General features: G+C 39.6%; 2 protein-coding genes across 4 annotated transcripts in view; one reads left to right on the top strand and one right to left on the bottom strand.

The window, feature by feature from the left end:
* tmem245 (transmembrane protein 245) overlaps window positions 1-16,705 on the bottom strand; it is a 37,608-nt gene extending 20,903 nt beyond the window's left edge. For all 3 annotated transcript variants that reach the window (XR_009827748.1, XM_062062904.1, XM_062062905.1), the window contains exons 1-6: window positions 16,066-16,705; window positions 11,873-11,990; window positions 11,558-11,653; window positions 4,419-4,526; window positions 4,135-4,338; window positions 3,879-4,048 (exon numbers count right to left, since the gene is read on the bottom strand). Coding sequence is in view for 2 of the 3 variants with exons in the window: in XM_062062904.1 (XP_061918888.1) it covers window positions 3,879-4,048; window positions 4,135-4,338; window positions 4,419-4,526; window positions 11,558-11,653; window positions 11,873-11,990; window positions 16,066-16,665 (1,296 nt within the window). In the remaining variant the exon portion in view is untranslated. The remainder of the gene's footprint in view (window positions 1-3,878; window positions 4,049-4,134; window positions 4,339-4,418; window positions 4,527-11,557; window positions 11,654-11,872; window positions 11,991-16,065) is intronic.
* The window catches only part of sec61b (SEC61 translocon subunit beta), a 288,067-nt gene that overhangs the window by 167,801 nt on the left and 100,112 nt on the right, over window positions 1-20,154 (top strand). The window lies entirely within an intron of this gene.

Raw genomic sequence — 20,154 nt, 5'->3', positions numbered from 1 at the left:
CAAAAGTGCACTAATAGCTTGTTTTAAAATGTCTCTGACAATCTTGCACTTTCTGTTTTGAAATGACATGAATGTTTGTGCCACTGCTTAATAACTGTTTAATAAATACAGTTTTGGTCAATAGACTTAGTTGTGATTTCCCTCTCTGCATGAAAGTTTAAAATGAGCATATATTAATGCAGTATGAACAAGAATGTTTTAATGTAGACACATAGAATCATCATACTGCTGTGATTATATGCATCAAGTGTTCATTCAAGGCTAAGGCAAAATATCGAGATATATATTGTGTATCGTGACATGGCCTAAAAATATCGAGATATTAATAAAAGGTCATATCGGCCATCCCTACAGTGTAAATGACGTTTTAGAGTAAAGCATTGACCAGAATATAAAACAAGCCTGAATATACAACATGTGCTAAATAGTCAGTGTTGGCGTTAACACACTTTTTGTTTCTTTTTATGCATTGAAATCAGAAAAGACGCAAAATTCCAGAAGCCCGCGCCTCCCCCGAACGCAGATTTTTTTTTACTGCCCGGTTTGCTTGTTTTATCTTCTTCATTTGATCGATTATCACTTTCCGTTGGTGTTTTGTTTAATTTATATTTGCCGGATCAAATTTCCATCCCCGTTTATTGCTTTTTTATTGGCTGCAAATTTTGATTTGCGAAAGTTTTATCAATCACAAATACTGCTTCAGTTTGCACTCGAATAACTTTATTGCGAGGAGCTGTCAAAAGAAAGACTTCATAGTAAACACTAAGGTAAGTGTAAAGTCAACCTTTTTAACTTCATCCTATGCCAATAAAGTACTATCTATCTATCTATGTCTCCAGTAAATTAGCTGTTTCAGTCTTTGTGAGTCCATGGAAACTTCACTTTTATCCCCAAACACACGTCAAAAGTACTAAAGAAATGGCTAAATCAGGCTAGAATTAAGGTTTTAGAATGGCATTCCCAAAGTCCTGACTTAAACGTGTGGACAATGCTGAAAAAACAAATCCATGTCAGAAAACCAACATATTTAGCTGAACTGCACCAATTTTGTCAAGAATGGTGGTCAAAAATTCAACCAGAAGCTTGCCAGAAGCTTGTGGATGGCTACCAAAACCCCTTATTGCAGTGAAACTTGCCAAGGGACATTTAACCAAATATTAACATTGCTTTATGTATACTTTTGACCCAGCAGATTTGGTAACATTTTCAGTAGACCCATAATAAATTCATAAAAGAACCAAACTTCATGAATGTTTTTTGTGACCAACAAGTATGTGCTCCAATCACTATCCCAAAAAAACAAGAGTTGTACAAATTATTGGAAACTCAAGACAGCCATGACATTATGTTCTTTACAAGTGTATGTAAACTTTTGACCATGACTGTATGCATACATTTTTTTTTTCTTTTGCATTACTTTTTAAATGAATTAAGTAACGTTTATGACAACCTTTTTCCAAAACACAATATAGAACATATACGCATACATTTATCATTTGTTTTCAAAACGGTTACAAAAAAGTGGCACCCAAAAAATATACTGTGGGACCCCATTTTTATGACTTGATGGGACCCTGGGACACAATTTTGAAAATTCCTAGTGCCAACACGGGGGTTGGCGTGGCACGGTTTGGAGAGTGGCCGTGCCAGCAACCTGAGGGTTCCTGGTTCAATCCCCACCTTCTACCAACTTATCACGTCCGTAGTGTCCTTGAGCAAGACACTTCACCCTTGCTCCTGATGGGTCATGGTTAGCGCCTTGCATTAGAGCTCCCGCCATCAGCGTCTGAATGTGTGTGTGAATGGGTGAATGTGGAAATAGTGTCAAAGCGCTTTGAGTACCTTGAAGGTATTTAACACTGATAGTGATGGGTGCCGTTCATATCTGAACTGATACGGTACCAATTCCCTCGATACCGGTACTCAACTGTACCAATTGTTGTTACTTTTGTGTTAATAAATGGTAATTGTTTAATAACACAATTGCCTTTTTTATGTAACATTTTAAAAATGAGCTGTTTATGATAACTGTGCTGTCAAGTTGTTATATATTATTTTATTATAACATTTGAGTCACATTAGATGGCAGTACTGTATAGGTGATCTATGGTATGTTGTCATGTTTTGTAACTAAGAAGTTGCTTCTTTTTTTTTTTTAATGGTATGTTGCGCCCTACAAAGTATAATTAAGTATTTAATTTATTACACAACAGCTGTTTGATTGTAACATTCATCTTAGTTGAAGTTTTCATTACCAAATTTGGAGGTGTTGAAATCGCCATGTAAAATCGTGAATGCTAATGCCATCGATAGCAAATCCAATTTAAATTAGCATCAAGCGAGCACATTTTGCAAGAGTGGATCCTTACTTTACAACCAAGCGTATTTGCTTTGTTGGTGTTGAAAAATGCAACATTACATTAAGGGAGTTTAGCTGGGTCCGCACTGAGTGCGGCTTGAGTAATTGTTTACGTGAGCCGGTGTTTAAACTGCAACCGGACATGAGGTTAACCTTGTTGGAGGTACCGAACCCCACCAGTTTCATATGCGCATTCACCGAACCCTTCTGTAGTGAAAAATAAAATGTTTTTTTTTTCTAATTCAAGACATAGTTGTATCTTTTTGGTAACACTTTAGTATGGGGAACATATTCTAAGTAACAAGGACTTAATGTAGAGTTATTTGGACACCAGGGGAACATATTCTAAGTAATAAAGACTTAATTTAGAGTTATTTGGTTAGGGTTAGGGCATACTTGCCAACTTTGAGACCTCCAAATTCGAGAGATGGGGGAGTGGGGGTGGTGGGGGGTTGAGTGGGGCAGGGTTTGGTGGTAGCAGGGGGTGTATATTGTAGCGTCCCGGAAGAGTTAGTGCTGCAAGGGGTTCTGGGTATTTGTTCTGTTGTGTTTATGTTGTGTTACGGTGCGGATGTTCTCCCGAAATGTGTTTGTCATTCTTTTTTGGTGTGGGTTCACAGTGTGGCGCATATTTGTAAGAGTGTTAAAGTTGTTTACACGGTCACCCTCAGTGTGACCTGTATGGCTGTTGACCAAGTACGCCTTGCATTCACTTAAGTGTGTGTAAAAGCCGCAAATATTGTGTGACTGGGCCGACTGTTTGTATGGAGGAAAAGCGGACGTGAATACAGGTTGTAGAGGACGCTAAAGACAGTGCCTTTAAGGCACGCCCCCAATATTGTTGTCCGAGTGGAAATTTGTAGAATTTCGGGAAAATGTTTGACCCGGGAAATTTAAGGGAGGGGCACTGAAATTCGGGAGTCTCCCGGGAAAATCGGGAGGGTTGGCAAGTATGGGTTAGGGTCAGGGTTAGAGGATTAGGGTTATAATAAGGCCATTCCGAATAAGGCATTAATAAGTACTTAATAATGACTAGTTAAGAGCCAATATGTTACTAATTTGCATGTTAATAAGCAACTAATTAATGGTGAATATTTTCCCCATACTAAAGTGTTACCATGTTTTTTTTACTGGTGCATAAAATGAACCGTGCATGAACATCACCTTGTTCAAACAACAAAACCAACACAGTGCATAAACTCACAACAAATTACACACCTGCAAATCAGTCAGCTGTTGCCGTATCCGTAATATGCCGATAGGGAGAAGTTTGTATTTACACGATAAGTCGGGTGTGTTTGGACCACCGCCGAACCCCTGAGGCCGACTCACCGAACCCCTAGGGTTCGATCAAACCCTGGTTAAGAACCACTGGGTTAGATGCAACAAAAGTATCGAAATATGGCACCGTTTGATTTTACATGAATCGATAGCCGATAGTACCAACGGAATTTGGTCAGTGCCTATAAAAGTACTGAATTCAGTACCCATCCCTGTGCTAAATTGACTGTAGTCTTACCTTAGTGTCAATACGCAGTAAGAACTGAGCCAAGCCTTTAATAGGACCTGGCAGCAGGGCCTCCTCTCGTTCCCGACCGAACCTCTCCAATACCGTCCACCATGAGGTCAGAGTCCGCTCTGCAAAGCTTTTCAGGCCAAAATGGACCACCAGCTTCTTCATCAGCCACACTAACGCATCAACACAGGTGTGAGACATACACCTTGTACAGAAAGCATGCCAGAAAAGATGTCATGCCGATGTATGTGTATGTTACCAGCCACAGGGATGGGAAGGAGCTGTAGGATCCAGAGGTTGAGCCATACCTGGACCAGGACTATGGCCCAGACTAGCAGGATGAAGTAGATGTCGCTGGCTTTGTGGGAGGGTTTCTCTTTCTGGAAGAAGCCAGTTGGTACTGGTCGAGAGCCCTGAAGGAAGCAAGGGGTAGCGGGAACGTGGTCCACTGAATCTTTACCATCTTGGGGGTAAAACAGGAGCACAAAGATGGTATACATCTATACTGTCTAAAACAACAAAAAGCAACTAAAAAATGCTCACCTGCAGCACATCCTTTGCTGGGCTGCGATTTGGGCTGACGTTTACCACAGGAGATGGCCATGTAAAAAGTGTTAGCAGCAAATGACAGCACCTGCCCCGACAGCTCTCCTGAAGAGTTGTCATGAAGACACAAATACTTAAAACATCATCCAGAGAAGTGTGTCTAATAGTTTGACTGTCTCATATAGATAACTCATGAACACACAATAACAGCTTTCAGTTTTAAACACAATGATAAATACAGGTGGTTAAATTGATACTTCTCTAATAGTGTCAAATAATCACAATACAACACTTCTTCACTATTTCAGAGGAAGACTTTTCGCGTACTGATAGCACCAAAAGTTCGGCAATCTTTCTGCAGGAATGGAAAACAACATTGCGCTTCAACACATCAAACCTTATCAGCCACCTGAAATGTCAGCATCACTCAGACGGTGTATTGAAAGAAGCTGCTGTTTTTAAAGAAGCTGTCCCAAAGCCAGCCGCAAAGAAAGGCCCATGGCTTGTTCCTAAGTGCAAAACGTTTGCAGGAGACAACCCGAGGGCTAAAGCGATCTGTGATTTCATCCTAGAATTGATGGCGCTGGACAACAAGCCCTTTACCATTACTGAAGATACTGACTTTTGTCAGGACAAATCTAAAGATGTCAAATCCACCTTTCTTTCCTCCAGGTGTGCATAAGTTAGAGATACATCTTGAATTAAAAAATGACAAATACATATAAGTAAGTTATCGGTATCAGTCTTGAGAAGCAGGAAGTTATTTGTTTTGGCAGGGCCTCCTAAATTGGGGCCCTAAGCATAATTCTATTTGGAGCGAAGCAACATTTTTTCACACTTTTTATGCCAAACAATTGTTATACTTTTTAACTCAAACTTTAATTTAATTTGATGCATGTTTTGTACTAAAACAAATTCAGGGCAATTAGTTTTTGCAAAAAACTAAATAACATAATTAAAACATAAATTAGCAAACCTTTCAGAAACAACTTCGACCGTAAGACAAGTGAGAATGTTTAGGGAAATGTGCCATTATATTCTTATTAGTGACAGAGCAGGAAGGGGCTGGAAATTAGTCTTGGCAACATTTTATATGAAGTCATTCATACTTGACATTTTACATGCGCCTCTTCAAACAAAATGTGAACCCTCCGTATCGTTGCACCCTGAGCACAGAGCATGATCCGCGTTTAGGGAGGAGCAGCCCTTGTTGTCGGCTTGGAAAAAAAATAATGTGCATCTCTACTTTTTATCAATATTTGAAAGATATCTACGTACATTTTTACTCAACTCGTAGTGGATTCAACATACTATTATTTCTTACTTTCACAATAAAAGTCATGTGTTTTCAGTTGTGCCGCCCGATAACATACAAATTGCCGGAGAGGTTTTTTTTCCGCTATCTCAACCGCTTTAAAATTCTTGGTATATTTACAATTCAGTTTATCTGAAAGTTTTCCAATATTAAAATATGCTATAGTATTTTATGTGAAGTTTCTTACAAGTAAAGTACCATTTTTGAAAGTCATCATAAGGATTTCATTTGTGCGAACAGTAGGCATGGGTGATGTAGCCTAAAATCGATATCACGATTTATTTTGCGATAACAATTTAAAGCATGCTTTATTATTTAGTACGTAAATGATTATTTCAAAACGGGTTGCTAAGGTTCCTAAATGGCAGCTGACATTAGCAGTTAATTGCATGTAATGCAGTAACATCATTTCTGGTTGTATTACTTTCTCAAAAGTATTATTAATCTAATAGGTAATTTATTGTTAATAGTTGATTACTTTGTTGTAACATGTTCTATCTACACTTCTGTTAAAATGTAATAAACACTTATTCTTCTGTTTTTTTCATACTTTACATTAGTTTGGGGCGATACTACAGATTTGGGTATTGATCCAATACCCAGTAGTTACAGCCAGCAGCAGTATTGGTCATACCAATGCTGATACTGATACCTAAAATGTTCAAGAACATTGAATGATTCTGTGTTGAAAAAAAAAATTTGCCATCGTATAGCATTTATATACTATTGTATGTTTTACAATTGTACTGTTCCTGCTGACATTTATTCATCCTGAGTGTAGCAACTTTCCTTTTTTATTCGCTCAGTCACATTCCGTGACTGTGTTGCCTGAGAAAAAACATATGCTGTTAGTGAAAGCACATTCTGACCAGGTCGCTGTGAACTGTATCTCTTCCTCCTTCTTTCTACTTCTTAGAAACCTTCTGCTCCTTTATAAACCTGCTCTGCCCCTTCCGGAATGTATTCAATGTATAAAGAATGACATACAGCATCTCTCAATTCGCGCCTTTTTCCTTTCATACTTTCTACAAATGTAAACTGTTCCTTTTTGAGATGCTCGAGCTTCTTAAATAAGTTTGAGAAAGATCATTTTGTTTGACTATTGGTTTAGAAAAAAATCCAATACAATTCAATTTCTAATCACGATTATTATCAGACAAAAACACAGGAATTAAAGATTGTAATTATTTTGGCTCTATATTAAATCATTTGATTTCTGCCCTAAAAGTACTCCTGTGTCCAGACACTTATTTCCTAAGTTTGTAAACAATAACAGAAATGACAAAATATTTAGTGATAATAAAAAAATATTGATGTAATCATTGTAGCATCGACCACTTATTGCTATTATACTCTGTATCATTACTATCGACATTTGTATTGTTCCACCTATCTTTGTTTACATTCAAGAATATTAACACTGAATTAGGGTTGTACTTGTCCTGATACCAAAAATTTAGTACCGGTACCAAAATGTATATCGATACTTTTCCAAATAAAAGGGAACTATGAAAAATGTCAATATTGGCTTTAACAGAACATCTTGCACTACATTAAACACTCAGAGAACAATTTTACGAGGTTAAAATATAAATTAAAAGGCATTAAACAAATTGGGCTTTTCTTGTTGCACTCAAAGAACAATTTACAATTTTCCATATTATATATAGTCTGTCATAATCAGGATTAGGTTAGAATAGAACAGAAAGTTTTACTGCCATTATATTAAATTGTTCATGATTTATGGTTGCCACTCCTGGTCTGTGCTTTGAGAAAAATACAATGACTAATTAAGTACTAAAAACAAAACTATGGATAATTGTACGCAGATAAGCCATGGAGCAAGTAAAACACAAATGTAATAAAGATAAAACAACAATTGTAGGATTTTGTTACAAAATGTAGTCATTTCACTTGCATTAGTTGACGCTAGATGGGTGGTTTTAACTTCACTAATATCTGGCATCAAGCCAAGCAGCTGTGTGCGCGTCTACGTATCTACATGTGCCCAACAGGGTAGCTGGTTAATTTATTAGAGTAGCCTATGTGTGTTTTTGAGAATGTCAAGGTGTTGGCTGAGTGACGTCAGTGAGTGAGTGGGCGAGTAAAGAGAGAGAGGTAGCGCATGCACTGCGCAGTAGAGAGATGAACGGGTCCGATTGTGTCCTGCAAAACTAATAATAAAGCAACCAGATCGTCACGTATGGGCGGCCTCCAATTCTGACCGGAAAGCGGAGCTTAGCAGACCCCTTGCCGGGTAAAGTGAAGGGTGTTCACGTTATCCACCCTGGAAGGAATGTCTGCCATGTGCTCCTCGTCTACGGTCTGCATGAAAGCCGAACAGCAGGACAGGTGTAACAACTACATCATTACCTGTCACTCTTTATAACTCCTTGTGAGATCTGAATGCTTATCATTTAAATGTTTACCTAAGTTTGAAGCAAAGGTGGTAGTACTAATCGCTGCATTTGGCAAGGCGGTGTGACATCTGGTTGACTAGGTGAAACATCTGGTTTACTGGTGCAAAACCAACAACCTGGTCCTGAACATCCACAAGACCAAGGAGATCATCGTTGACTTCAGGAAGCACCAGTGCAGCCACGCTCCACTCTTCATCAACGGCACAGCAGTGGAAATGGTAAGCAGCACCAAGTTCCTGGGGGTGCAGATAACTGACAATATAACCTGGTCCCTACACACCGGAGCTCTTGTAAAAAGAGCTCAGGAGCGCATGCACTTTTTGCGTCGGATGAAAAGAGCACAGCTCCCTCCCCCCATTCTACAGAGGCACTATAGAGAGCCTGCTGACCAACAGCATCTCTGTCTGGACTGGAACCTGCAGTGCCTCAGACTGGAAGTCTCTGCAGAGAGTGGTGAGGACGGCAGAAAAGATCATCAGGACTCCTCTTCCAAGAAAAGCCGCTGCCTGACCAGGGCTCAGAAAATCTGCAAAGACTCCTCCCACCCCCACTAAGGACTGTTTTCACTGCTGGACTCTAGAAAGAGGTTCCGCAGCCTCCGAAGCAGAACCTCCAGGTTCTGTAACAGCTTCTTCCCTCAGGCCGTAAGACTCTTGAACGCATCATAATAATCCCCTCAACTCCCCCCAAAATGGATTAACTCGCTGGAATAAAAAAGACAATATAACATACATCCATAAACGCGGATGCATATGGAAAAGTGCAATATATTTATCTGTACAGTAACCTATTTATTTATTTATTTATATCTTCACCTTATTGCTTTTTTATCCTGCACTACCATGAGCTAATGCAACAAAATTCCGTTCTTATCTGTACTGTAAAGTTCAAATTTGAATGACAATGAAAAGGAAGTCTAAGTCTAAGTCTAAGTAAAGCAGCTATTGTGAGAAGAGTGTATGTGTGTGTGTGTGTGCTGTTTTAAGAATGGCAGTATGTAGGGTGAGTGACGTGAGTGAGTGGGCAAGTAAGGAGAGGTAGCGGTAGCATGTGCAGCATTGTCAATAGCATGGTGGATGTCCGGATGTGTCCTGTGGAAATTATAAATAAAGTGACCAAGTTGTAATTAATCGGCGTCCACATCATTCCGACCAAAGAGCGGAGCTTTACGGACCCATTGCAGGGTAAAGTGAAGGGTGTTACCCCCGTCAAAACATCGGCCGTGGAGGGAACGTCCCCCCCGCTCTCCTCGACCACGGTCTGGGAGCCGATAAGCAGGAAATGTGTAAAACAGCACTTGGAGCGCGGCGCCTCCCTGTTTAAAGTGTCACCTATAGTTAGTTTTGAAGCCCAAATACCTCCATATTGCGCTTCACGCACCCTCTTTATTAACCAATAGAATTGCAGTTTTTTGCCATTATTCCACTCCAAGATGTTATTGCTTGTATTCATTTTGTGTGTGCGTTTTGACACACTCAACATCATTCGCCTCAGCTCTGTAGTCAACGCTGCACAGCGGCATTCAGCTGAAAGAATGGTACCGGTACTTTTCAAAGGTGGTATAGTACCGATTTAATTTGATAGTAAATGATAAATGGGTTATACTTGTATAGCGCTTTTCTACCTTCAAGGTACTCAAAGCGCTTTGATAGTATTTCCACATTTACCCATTCACACACACATTCACACACTGATGGCGGGAGCTGCCATGCAAGGCGCTAACCAGCAGCCATCAGAGGCAAAGGGTGAAGTGTCTTGCCCAAGGACACAACGGACGTGACTAGGAAGGTAGAAGGTGGGAATTGAACCCCAGTAACCAGCAACACTCCGATTGCTGGCACAGCCATTCTACCAACTTCGCCACGCCGTCCCTAGTACCGCAATACTTTATTAGTACTGGTATACCGCACCACCCTACACTGAATTAGTCATTTTACTCTTGGTCGTATTCAATAACTATATCTAACAAAGTTACAGTTTAACAGGTTAACAACCTTGTCAAATGATATGAAACCATGTGTTAACCACAAAGATTATTATTTATTCAACACATAAACCATGGGTTTGGGTCAGGCAGATTACAAAAATAAACACTAATCAAATATACTGTGAAGGGACTAAAAAATAACTGATAAAAATGTTTACTTACATACGACTATATAGTGCTAAAATGAACTAAATTAATAATAAATTACAACAAATATGTTTTTGAACTAAACTGCCAATATAATTATAGTGCAAATAAATAAACAGCGTCACCAATTTGGCCATAATTATTGCGCTGATTAAACCTGTCTATGACTTGAGCTCTAGATTTATTCAGTTTGTTTGAGATGGTCATTACTGCCGTAAGTGGTGGTAAAGTGTATTGCAACTGAGTACCGCTGCGGCCCATAAGGACCACAGCTGAGAAACAGATATTTTTTGGCAGCCCTCTAGAGCAGTGGTTCTCAACCTTTTTTCAGTGATGAACCCCCTGTGAATGTTTTTTTAATTCAAGTACCCCCTATTCAGAGCAAAGCATTTTTGGTTGAAAAAAAGAGATAAAGAAGTACAATACAGCACTATGTCATCAGTTTCTGATTTATTAATAGTATAACAGTGCAAAATATTGCTGATTTGTAGTGGTCTTTCTTGAACTATTTGGAAAAAAAGATAGTTTTTTATTTATATTTATAAAGGATTTTTGAATTGTTGCTATTTTTAGAATATTAAAAAAAAATCTCACGTACCCCTTGGCATACCTTTAAGTACCCCCCCCATTTGAGAACCACTGCTCTAGAGGGTGCACACGGCCAAACAATGGGCCCCCGACCCTATGGTTAAGAAACACTGGCTTATTGTATCCTCCAATGGTGTGTAGTGTAGCATGTTTAGCTATTCCTCGTCCTCAAGTGACAGTGATACTTGAACGTAGTTTATTTTTCATCATGGAGGCAAAGACTGCTGGCTAAAAAGCAGCTTTGCACTGTGGAAGAAGAACATAAGCCGCTAGCGAGGACGCTACATTGAGGACACATTTGTTTGCTTGTTGGTGCCAAGTTTGCGGGACATAGCCAGAATGTGTCATCAACAGGCATTATCCCGATATAACGATAGTATTAAAAAGCTCTATTGTCGGCCAATTGTAATATCATTTATATCCACAATCCTAACAACCAGGTGTGCCATTTGACTTTTGGGTGTTTCAGCTGCCAAAACATTAAATGTTTTAATTTATTTTTAACATAATGAAACATTATCCAAAATAAAGTTAACAATGGCATTAATTGATTACATTATTTAAAAATGAAATAATGTACTTGAATACAAACATGTATTCATGCATGTCACGCCATTAACTTTTGCATTTGTGTTTATTGACAAGCAAGCAAAATCATAATTATTTAACCAAGCCTTACCTCTGCCAGGGACAGGGGGTTTCTCCTGGGAGCCCACAATGAGAAGCACAACCACTACCACAAATAGGGGTACTTTCCACGAGCCAGTCAGAGACACTAAATGGAAAAAAAATAATACTATAATCCATCTGCAATACATATTTTATTGCTTCATCTTGTATTGCATGATGCCATTTTGAACAATTCAAAGGCCACAAAAGGTCAGAACCTCATAGCAGAATGCCCCCAGTGTGCTAAAATTAAGAGGGGGGAGGCAGTTTCTCATGTTACACTGCATTTGTCTGCATGTGTTCTGTTCAATCGCATCCCACTCACCAATGTAGAAGAGCAGGGTGGTCCACACAGGCAGAGCAACGCTTCTCAGGTAGCCTTCAGTGTGAGGACTCCACTTAAAGCCCACTGCCAACAAATATCCAACAACCACTGTGCAAACCTGGCAATCAACAAAAACAATGTGTCAGGAATGAATAATTGTGTGCAACTAAAGTTTGCATGCTTAACTTACTGTATCTCCTTTTAGTTTATATTTGTTGCTGAAACAATGAGTTTTATCTGTTAGAATCTTTTTTTTTACATCCATCCATCCATTTTCTACCGCTTGTCCCTTTTGGGGTCCCGGGTGCTGGAGCCTATCCCAGCTGCACTTATTGGCCATTAAACAGATGAATACGTAACATAATTGTGTCTACTATATCATCTAAGAGTTACTGCTAAACTATTTTGTTGCTAAACTAATATGGTTTCATTCCCTCAAGTGGTATTAAAAATTAGGCATGCGAATTTTACAAAGACTCAAAATTCAATTTTGATTCTCTGGGTGACAATTCGATTCAAAATTGATTATTGATTCAACACAATTCTTGCTGAAAACCAATTCTTTCAATATATTATTTGGTAAATTAATTACAATAAAGCTGTTTCAAAACAGGTACCAAACTTTTCTCTTGAGTCTTGGCTGTGGACATGTGACGTATACGTTAGAAATCGACCAATATGTTTTTTTCAGGGCCAATACCGATTATTAGTAATCAATGAGGCTGATAACCAATATTTGGAGACAATATTCACTCACAGTAAAAGTTAACTAAACATGAATAGTATACATCAGTAAACAGTTGGACAACACATTATGTTGTTGGTCTTTTTTAGGACGCGTTGGTTCATCAATGTTTTATGTGGCGCTTATGGTGTGGCTAATTTAGCAGCAAAAAGCATCAGGGATCAAAGACCTTTATTACCTGTGTCTAATGCCGCAGGTCAGGCGAGCATCGACAGTTGCATTTCAAAATACAGGAAATCTACTGGGAAAATTGGAAAAATATAGGATTTTTAAATAAAAAAATAGCAGAACAGCTGCAGAGTGGTTAGCGCTTGTGCTTCACAGCGAGACAGCCCCAGGTTTATTCGAAGGTGGGTGTACCCTGGCTTCCGCCCTAGTCCAGCTGGGATAAATTGTATCTGCTGATGTTGTTCTGTTGTAGTTGTAAAAAAATTTACAAAAAAGCCAATACCAATATACATCAAAATACTAAATATCGGTGATGATAATCAGCCCAGCCGATCTCTAGTATATTTGTAGTGAGTAAATGCAGAGACAACCTAAATTAAAGTTGTTGGGTTTTTTTTTTATACAAAATATCGATTCTTAAAAATTATGAACAGACTAAAAATTGTAATGTATAAGAATCCCGATTCGGATGTCAATGTGTGCCTATTTTTACCGAAACTCTTATTATAAAAGGTCTGGTTTTTGGTCGATTTTGAAGCATTTGATTGCAGATCATTATGCAAAACGTTTGTGGTCTTTGCAGACACTTTATTTGCCTTTGATGTGGATTTGCTGTTGCAAGAATGTGGTTTAAGGTTAAGAGAGCTGCTTCAACAATATTTTCATTGAGGTTTATGTCACTTCAAGCATGTGACCTAATTTGAGTGCAGCTCAATAGATGCTAACATTTAACGTTGCTTACTTGATTTACTTTTCAGTTAAGTTTAGCTGTTTTGTAATCATGTGTTTTATGGTTAAGAATAGTGTCAAAGTCTCTTAATTCAACATTTATGTCATTATTGATGCATTATTACGTGCAGCAAAGTGGTTTGTAGCTTAAGGGCTGCTAAAAAAAGTTATTTAGTTGAAGTTTGTGTCACGTTAGAAGCATGATAACTTGCCTTGGGGGCAACCTAATAAATGAAGGGTTTTTAGTGTAGACCAGGGGTAGGGAACCTAAGGCTCACGAGCCAGATGTGGCTCTATTGATGACTGCACCTGGCTCTCAGCTAAATCTTAGCTGACATTGCTTAACACGATAAGTAATGAATAATTCGGCTGGAAATTAGTGTTAAAAATAACGTTCAAAATTCAAAACATTCTCATGCCCTTTAATCCACCTATCCGTTTTCTACCACACCTGTTCAAGGTTGCGGGTGGCTCAGCCAAACCCAGCTGTCCTTCGAGGTACAGGAGGGTCGCATTAATGGTAAGAAGTATTGTATTTATTATTGGTTAGCTTCAGAATAACAAGGGTATTAAAACTAATAACATGTTCTCCCTGTGAGTGTGTGGGTTCCCTCCGGGTACTCCGGCTTCCTCCCACCTCCAAAGATATGCACCTGGGGATAAGTTGATTGGCAACACTAAATTGGCCCTAGTGTGTGAATGTGAGTGTGAATGTTGTCTGTCTATCAGGGTTGGCCCTGCGATGAATTGGCGACTTGTGCAGGGTGTACACCGCCTTCCGCCCGAATGCAGCTGAGATAGGCTCCAGCACCCCCCGCGAACCCAAAAGGGACAAGCGGTAGAAAATGGATGGAACCAACATTTTTAGACTATAATAAAGCTCTTATTATAGTCTAAAAATGTTGGTCTTACTTAAAAATGCATGCATTTAGTTGTATTCAGTGTTAAAACATGTATATGGCTCTCAAGGAAATACATTTTAAAATATTTGGCTTTCATGGCTCTCTCAGCCAAAAAGGTTCCTGACCCCTGGTGTAGACTGTATAAAAAGTGGAGATGAGGCAAAATATTCGGAACAGCTATGCAGTTCTATATCACTACAAGCGACAACAATATTAAACATCAGTTAGCCTGTATTGATACACTTAGTATATTAAAGGCCTACTGAAACCCACTACTACCGACCACGCAGTCTGATAGTTTATATATCAATGATGAAATCTTAACATTGCAACACATGCCAATACGGCTGGGTTAGATTACTAAAGTGCAATTTTAAATTTCGCGCGAAATATCCTGCTGAAAACGTCTCGGTATGATGACGTCTGCGCGTGACGTCACGGATTGTAGAGGACATTTTGGGACAGCATTGTGGCCAGCTATTAAGTCGTCTGTTTTCATCGCAAAATTCCACAGTATTCTGGACATCTGTGTTGGTTAATCTTTTGCAATTTGTTCAATGAACAATGGAGACAGCAAAGAAGAAAGCTGTAGGTGGGAAGCGGTGTATTAGCGGCCGGCTGCAGCAACACAAACACGTAGCCGGTGTTTCATTGTCTACATTCCCGAAAGATGACAGTCAAGCTTTACCATTGGCCTGTGGAGAACTGGGACAACAGAGACTCTTACCAGGAAGACTTTGAGTTGGATACACAGACGCGGTACCATGAGTACGCAGCTGCGGCTTCAAAACATTTGATCGCTTGCCCGTATGTGCGTGCCGCTATGTGCATGTCACGTACGTAACTTTGGGGAAATATATGTGCTGTATGAACTTTGGGGAGGTGAACGGTCCTTTGGGCTGTGGGATTGAGTGTGTTGTGCGGGTGTTTGATTTGTATTGGCGGGTTATATGGACGGGAGGGGGGAGGTGTTTGTTATGCGGGATTAATTTGTGGCATATTAAATATAAGCCTGGTTGTGTTGTGGCTAATAGAGTATATATATGTCTTGTGTTTATTTACTGTTTTAGTCATTCCCAGCTGAATATCAGGTCCCACCCGCCTCTCACAGCATCTTCTGTCTTCTGAATCGCTTCCACTGCCCTCTAGTCCTTCACTCTCACTTTCCTCATCCACAAATCTTTCATCCTGGCTCAAATTAATGGGGAAATCATCGCTTTCTCGGTCCGAATCGCTCTCGCTGCTGGTGGCCATGATTGTAAACAATGTGCAGATGTGAGGAGCTCCACAGCCGGTGACGTCACGCGCATATCGTCTGCTACTTCCGGTACAGGCAAGGCTTTTTTATCAGCGACCAAAAGTTGCGAACTTTATCGTTGATGTTTTTACTAAATCCTTTCAGCAAAAATATGGCAATATCGCGAAATGATCAAGTATGACACATAGAATGGACCTGCTATCCCTGTTTAAATAAGAAAATGGCATTTCAAAAGGCCTTTAATATGTCACAGTTTATTAAACTGTGGCATATTTTTGTAAAATTACACACATTTAAATTAGATCTGCAGCCATTTTCAAAAGCATCACTCATACAAGAAGGTATAAAGGTCATTATTACAGAGAAGGTACAGGAACCTACTGATCCTCACCCACACTGCGTGGAAACAGTCCAGCACGATGGCAATGAGCCCACAAGTGTAGCCAAGTAGCACCTGCATCCCGATGGAGCTCCAGGACAGGTAGAGGAGGTAGAGCAGCGGTGCCCCGGTTCCGATCACCAGCAGCACGGTGAGCTTCTCCAGCACCTGCCGGCCAATGGCGTCCACCACATAGTTGACACACCACACCGGCACCAGCAGAGTGCCCACCACGATGGGCGTCCCTGTGTCCTGCAGACCGCCTAGCCAGGAGCGCCCAAGCCGGGCTAAGGAGTGCTTAAAGGGGTGGAGGAACGTGCCACACAGCACCGCCCAGAGCAGCGGCCGGAGGAAGGCCTCCAGGATGAAGTAGACCAGCACCGCCGCCCCGCAGCAGATAGCCACGAATATCATCGCCCCGGTGTTGTAGAAGGCCTGCTTGATGTTTTTATCGAACTTCAGCGACGACGGCTGGGTTAGAAGCTGGCTAACCATTCCAACAGCTGGCTGGACACTATCGGAGAAGGAGACCGAGTGAGGCTGCCCCGTGCGAGGGCTCTCTGGTGGGGAACCAGCGGCAGGGTCCGCTGGCGAGTCCCCCTCGTCCGCCATGTTTCCCTAACCTCTTTTTTTTTTTTACCGCGTGCGAAAGGAAAACATGCGACGTAGAGTTGACGATGTGCATCATGGGAAATGTAGTCTGAAAAACCCTTTCTTAGTATGCCTTCTTTTCTAACTGCTTCAACCAGTTTTTTTTTGTTAATTAACAACCTTTATTGTTAGACATCTGGCCGGTAACATACACATCAAGTATTGTGCAATCTTCATAATAATATAAACTAACACCTTCAGAGACACATTTGAACACTTATTTACACAAAAGTTTAAAGTAAAACCATTAAAGGGAAACATAACATATGATGACACTATAACATTGTAATTAGATAACAATAAAGTATGCATACAAAACATTATCTAAACCAAGGGTGTCCAAAGTGAAGCAGAGAGAGCCATTTTTGGCCCGCAGCTAGTTTTTATTGGTCCTGGACTTCTTCTAAAAATGTAATGAATAATTAATATCGAGGTGTATTAGATACAACACTAACAACTCTGATATAGAAATTACAAAATAAAGTTAAAAAAGTTAACATAATAATAACAATAGGTAATCATCTACAGCAGTGGTTCCCAACCTTTTTTCCACCAGGGACCGGTTTTTTGATTGATTGAAGCTTTTATTTTTAGATTGCACAGTACAGTACATATTCTGTACAATTGACCACTAAATGGTAACACCCGAATAAGTTTTTCAACTTGTTTAAGTCGGGGTCCACGTAAATTATTTCACGGTTTAATGTATGCATTATTTTTCACGAACCACCTTCCTACATGTGGCAGATAAAAACAGCAAAAAAAAATTGCAAGAAAACTTTGCCTTTGGCTACAATCTGGCACATTAACATTTGATATGTCCATTAATGTGCATCAATGTACTATAACAAATGAATTGTACTAACCATCTATTAACAAGCTTATTGGTCTGTTTAGTGGGACAGGCCAAAGTTAGTAGTTTATAAATTAATTACTGTTTCTGTGCGGCCTGGTAGCAAATGTGTCACGGACCGGTACCGGTCCCCTGGTTGGGGACCACTGATCTACAGCACAAAAGCTGAGATTCAGGCATTTAAAACTGTATAAATAAATCTTAGCATATTACATACAAAATGGCCCCACATCCTTTTTTTATGGAAGGTGCTTGGGGGAATATATTTGGAGACTTGGAAACCTCCGCTTACATCACAGTTTAGCTTTAAATATGTGGCTTGTACTTGCAGAAATTGGTTTGTGACATCTAAATGTTCTCATTTCAGCAAAGAAAATTTTTATTTTAAATATTCCATCCATCCATTTTCTACCGCTTGTCCCTTTTTGGGGTCGCGGGGGTCCTGGAGCCTATCTCAGCTGCATTCGGGCGGTAGTGGGGGTACACCCTGGACTAGTCGCCACCTCATCGCAGGATTTTAAATATTATTTTAACAAATATTTAATTGATAAATGTAGTTGTAGAGTTATATATCATATGTGTGTCCTTAATATAATTTTTATTTGTATTTATTTTTTATTTTGTTACCATTAGGTCAGGGGTGTCAAACTTGTTTTATTGAGGGCCACATCGCAGTCATGGTTTCTTTCAGATAGCCATTTGTAAGAGTGAATATATGTGAATATATTTGAATATTAGCCTTGTTGCAGGATTACTCCTTGTTCCTAATATATGTTTGATGAGTAACTTGCTATGAAATTGTACGTCAAGGTCACAAGCAGATATTTAAGTATTTATTTTTGGTAATGAAAAAATAATCTTTGGAACCCATTGTTGCATGATTTGATCAATATTAAAGTGTACAACATGTGCATTATGTCAAAATTGAAAGAAAACATGTATTATTATATATAATTAAACCAGAAAGTGCACTTTTATTTTTAGTCTTTCGCAGGCCACTTAAATGGCATGGTGGGCTACGTTAAATGATGTGGCAGACCACATTAAATAAGCGAGTGGGCCACATTAAAAGGGTCATATTATGTTGTTTTTTTCTTTATGTAAAACACTTGGTTGGTTCTTTGGTCAAAATTGTGCATAGATTATGTTTTATAGACCATCTTCAAGCCGCTTTCTGACCGTCTCTTCAGGATGCGTGTCCACTTTGACTGCATCTTCTCCGCGTCAACCATGTTGTTGTTTTTAGCGCTTCCATATGGAGTCTACTGAACGATATAAGTTTAACTCTATTTTGTATTAGAAATGGCAACAGCGGAGGATGCAAGTGCATGTCAGTCTGCCCCACAACAAGAGGATAGCGAAAAAGAAGAAGCTTATTGACTGCAATGTCAGACTACAATGGCGGACTCGCGCAAAGATCTTCGGGTACATTTCTACCTTATATGGATACAACTGGGGAAGAATGTCACACATTGGGCAAATTCAAAACAGCTAGTTTGGAAGAGGTATGAAGGAAGGCAAGATTGTTTTATAAATATCTTCGCCTTGCTTCCATGGTTTGAGTTCACAATTTTGTGACTTATGCAAATCCTGTGGTTCGGTTGGTACAGCGGCCATGCCAGCAACTTGAGGGTTCCAAGTTTGATCCCCGCCTCCGCCATCCTAGTCACTGTCGTGTCCTTGGGCAAAACAATTTGCCTACCTGCTCCCAGTGCCACCCACACTGGTTTAAATGTTGCTTAGATAATGGGTTTCACAATGTAAAGCGCTATAAATCACTATAGAGAAAAGTGCTATATAAATGGCATTCACTTCAAATACATAAAAACAGGTACCAGTAGGTAAGAAAAGTTGGTTTTGCATAATAGGCTCCCTTTAAATGATCCGGCTGACCACATGGTGTGGCGTACCACATTTAATCATGTGGTGGACCACTTTTAATTATGTGGCTGGCGACATAAATTTGTTTTGACAAACCAAATTAAATAATGTGTCAGACTGCTTAAATTATGTTAATGCAGTTGTGGGCCACATATAAATGATGTACCGGTCCACATTAAATGATGTGGTGGGCCACATAAATGACATGGCGGACTACATTAATTGATGTGTGAGGCCAATTTAATTATGTGTTGAACCACGTTAAATGACATGGAGGGGTCACCGTCCTAAATGACATGGTGGCCACATAAATGAAGAGGCAGACTACAATAAATGAAATGGTGGACCACATTAAATGACAGATCTGGGCCACAGGCCTTGAGTTTGACACCTGTGCACTGACTAGAAGCCCACATACCGCTAGTGGTACTATAGTAGAGAACTGATCATCTAAGCAGTTTATAGTGTGCATGGAGTGATGAACAGGACTCATTATAGACTATCAACACATTTTTATTGAAATATTCTAATAGTGTTATGTAGGCATCATGTATGCTGCTTTAATGGGAGAGGCGCCGTAAGTTATTGCATTTATTATCTGAGCTAGCGGTCTCTCTCATTGTAAAACACAGTCAACATACTGCCCAACAAACATCTGGCAATGTTTATAAAATAAAATTATTGTTAAAAAATAATTAATGCATATAAATTAGTCA

Source organism: Entelurus aequoreus, linkage group LG11 (genome assembly GCF_033978785.1).
Source record: "Entelurus aequoreus isolate RoL-2023_Sb linkage group LG11, RoL_Eaeq_v1.1, whole genome shotgun sequence".
Lineage (NCBI taxonomy): Eukaryota > Metazoa > Chordata > Actinopteri > Syngnathiformes > Syngnathidae > Entelurus > Entelurus aequoreus.
Note: the sequence above shows the minus strand (reverse complement) of the source record. Positions and strands in the feature narration are given on the sequence as shown.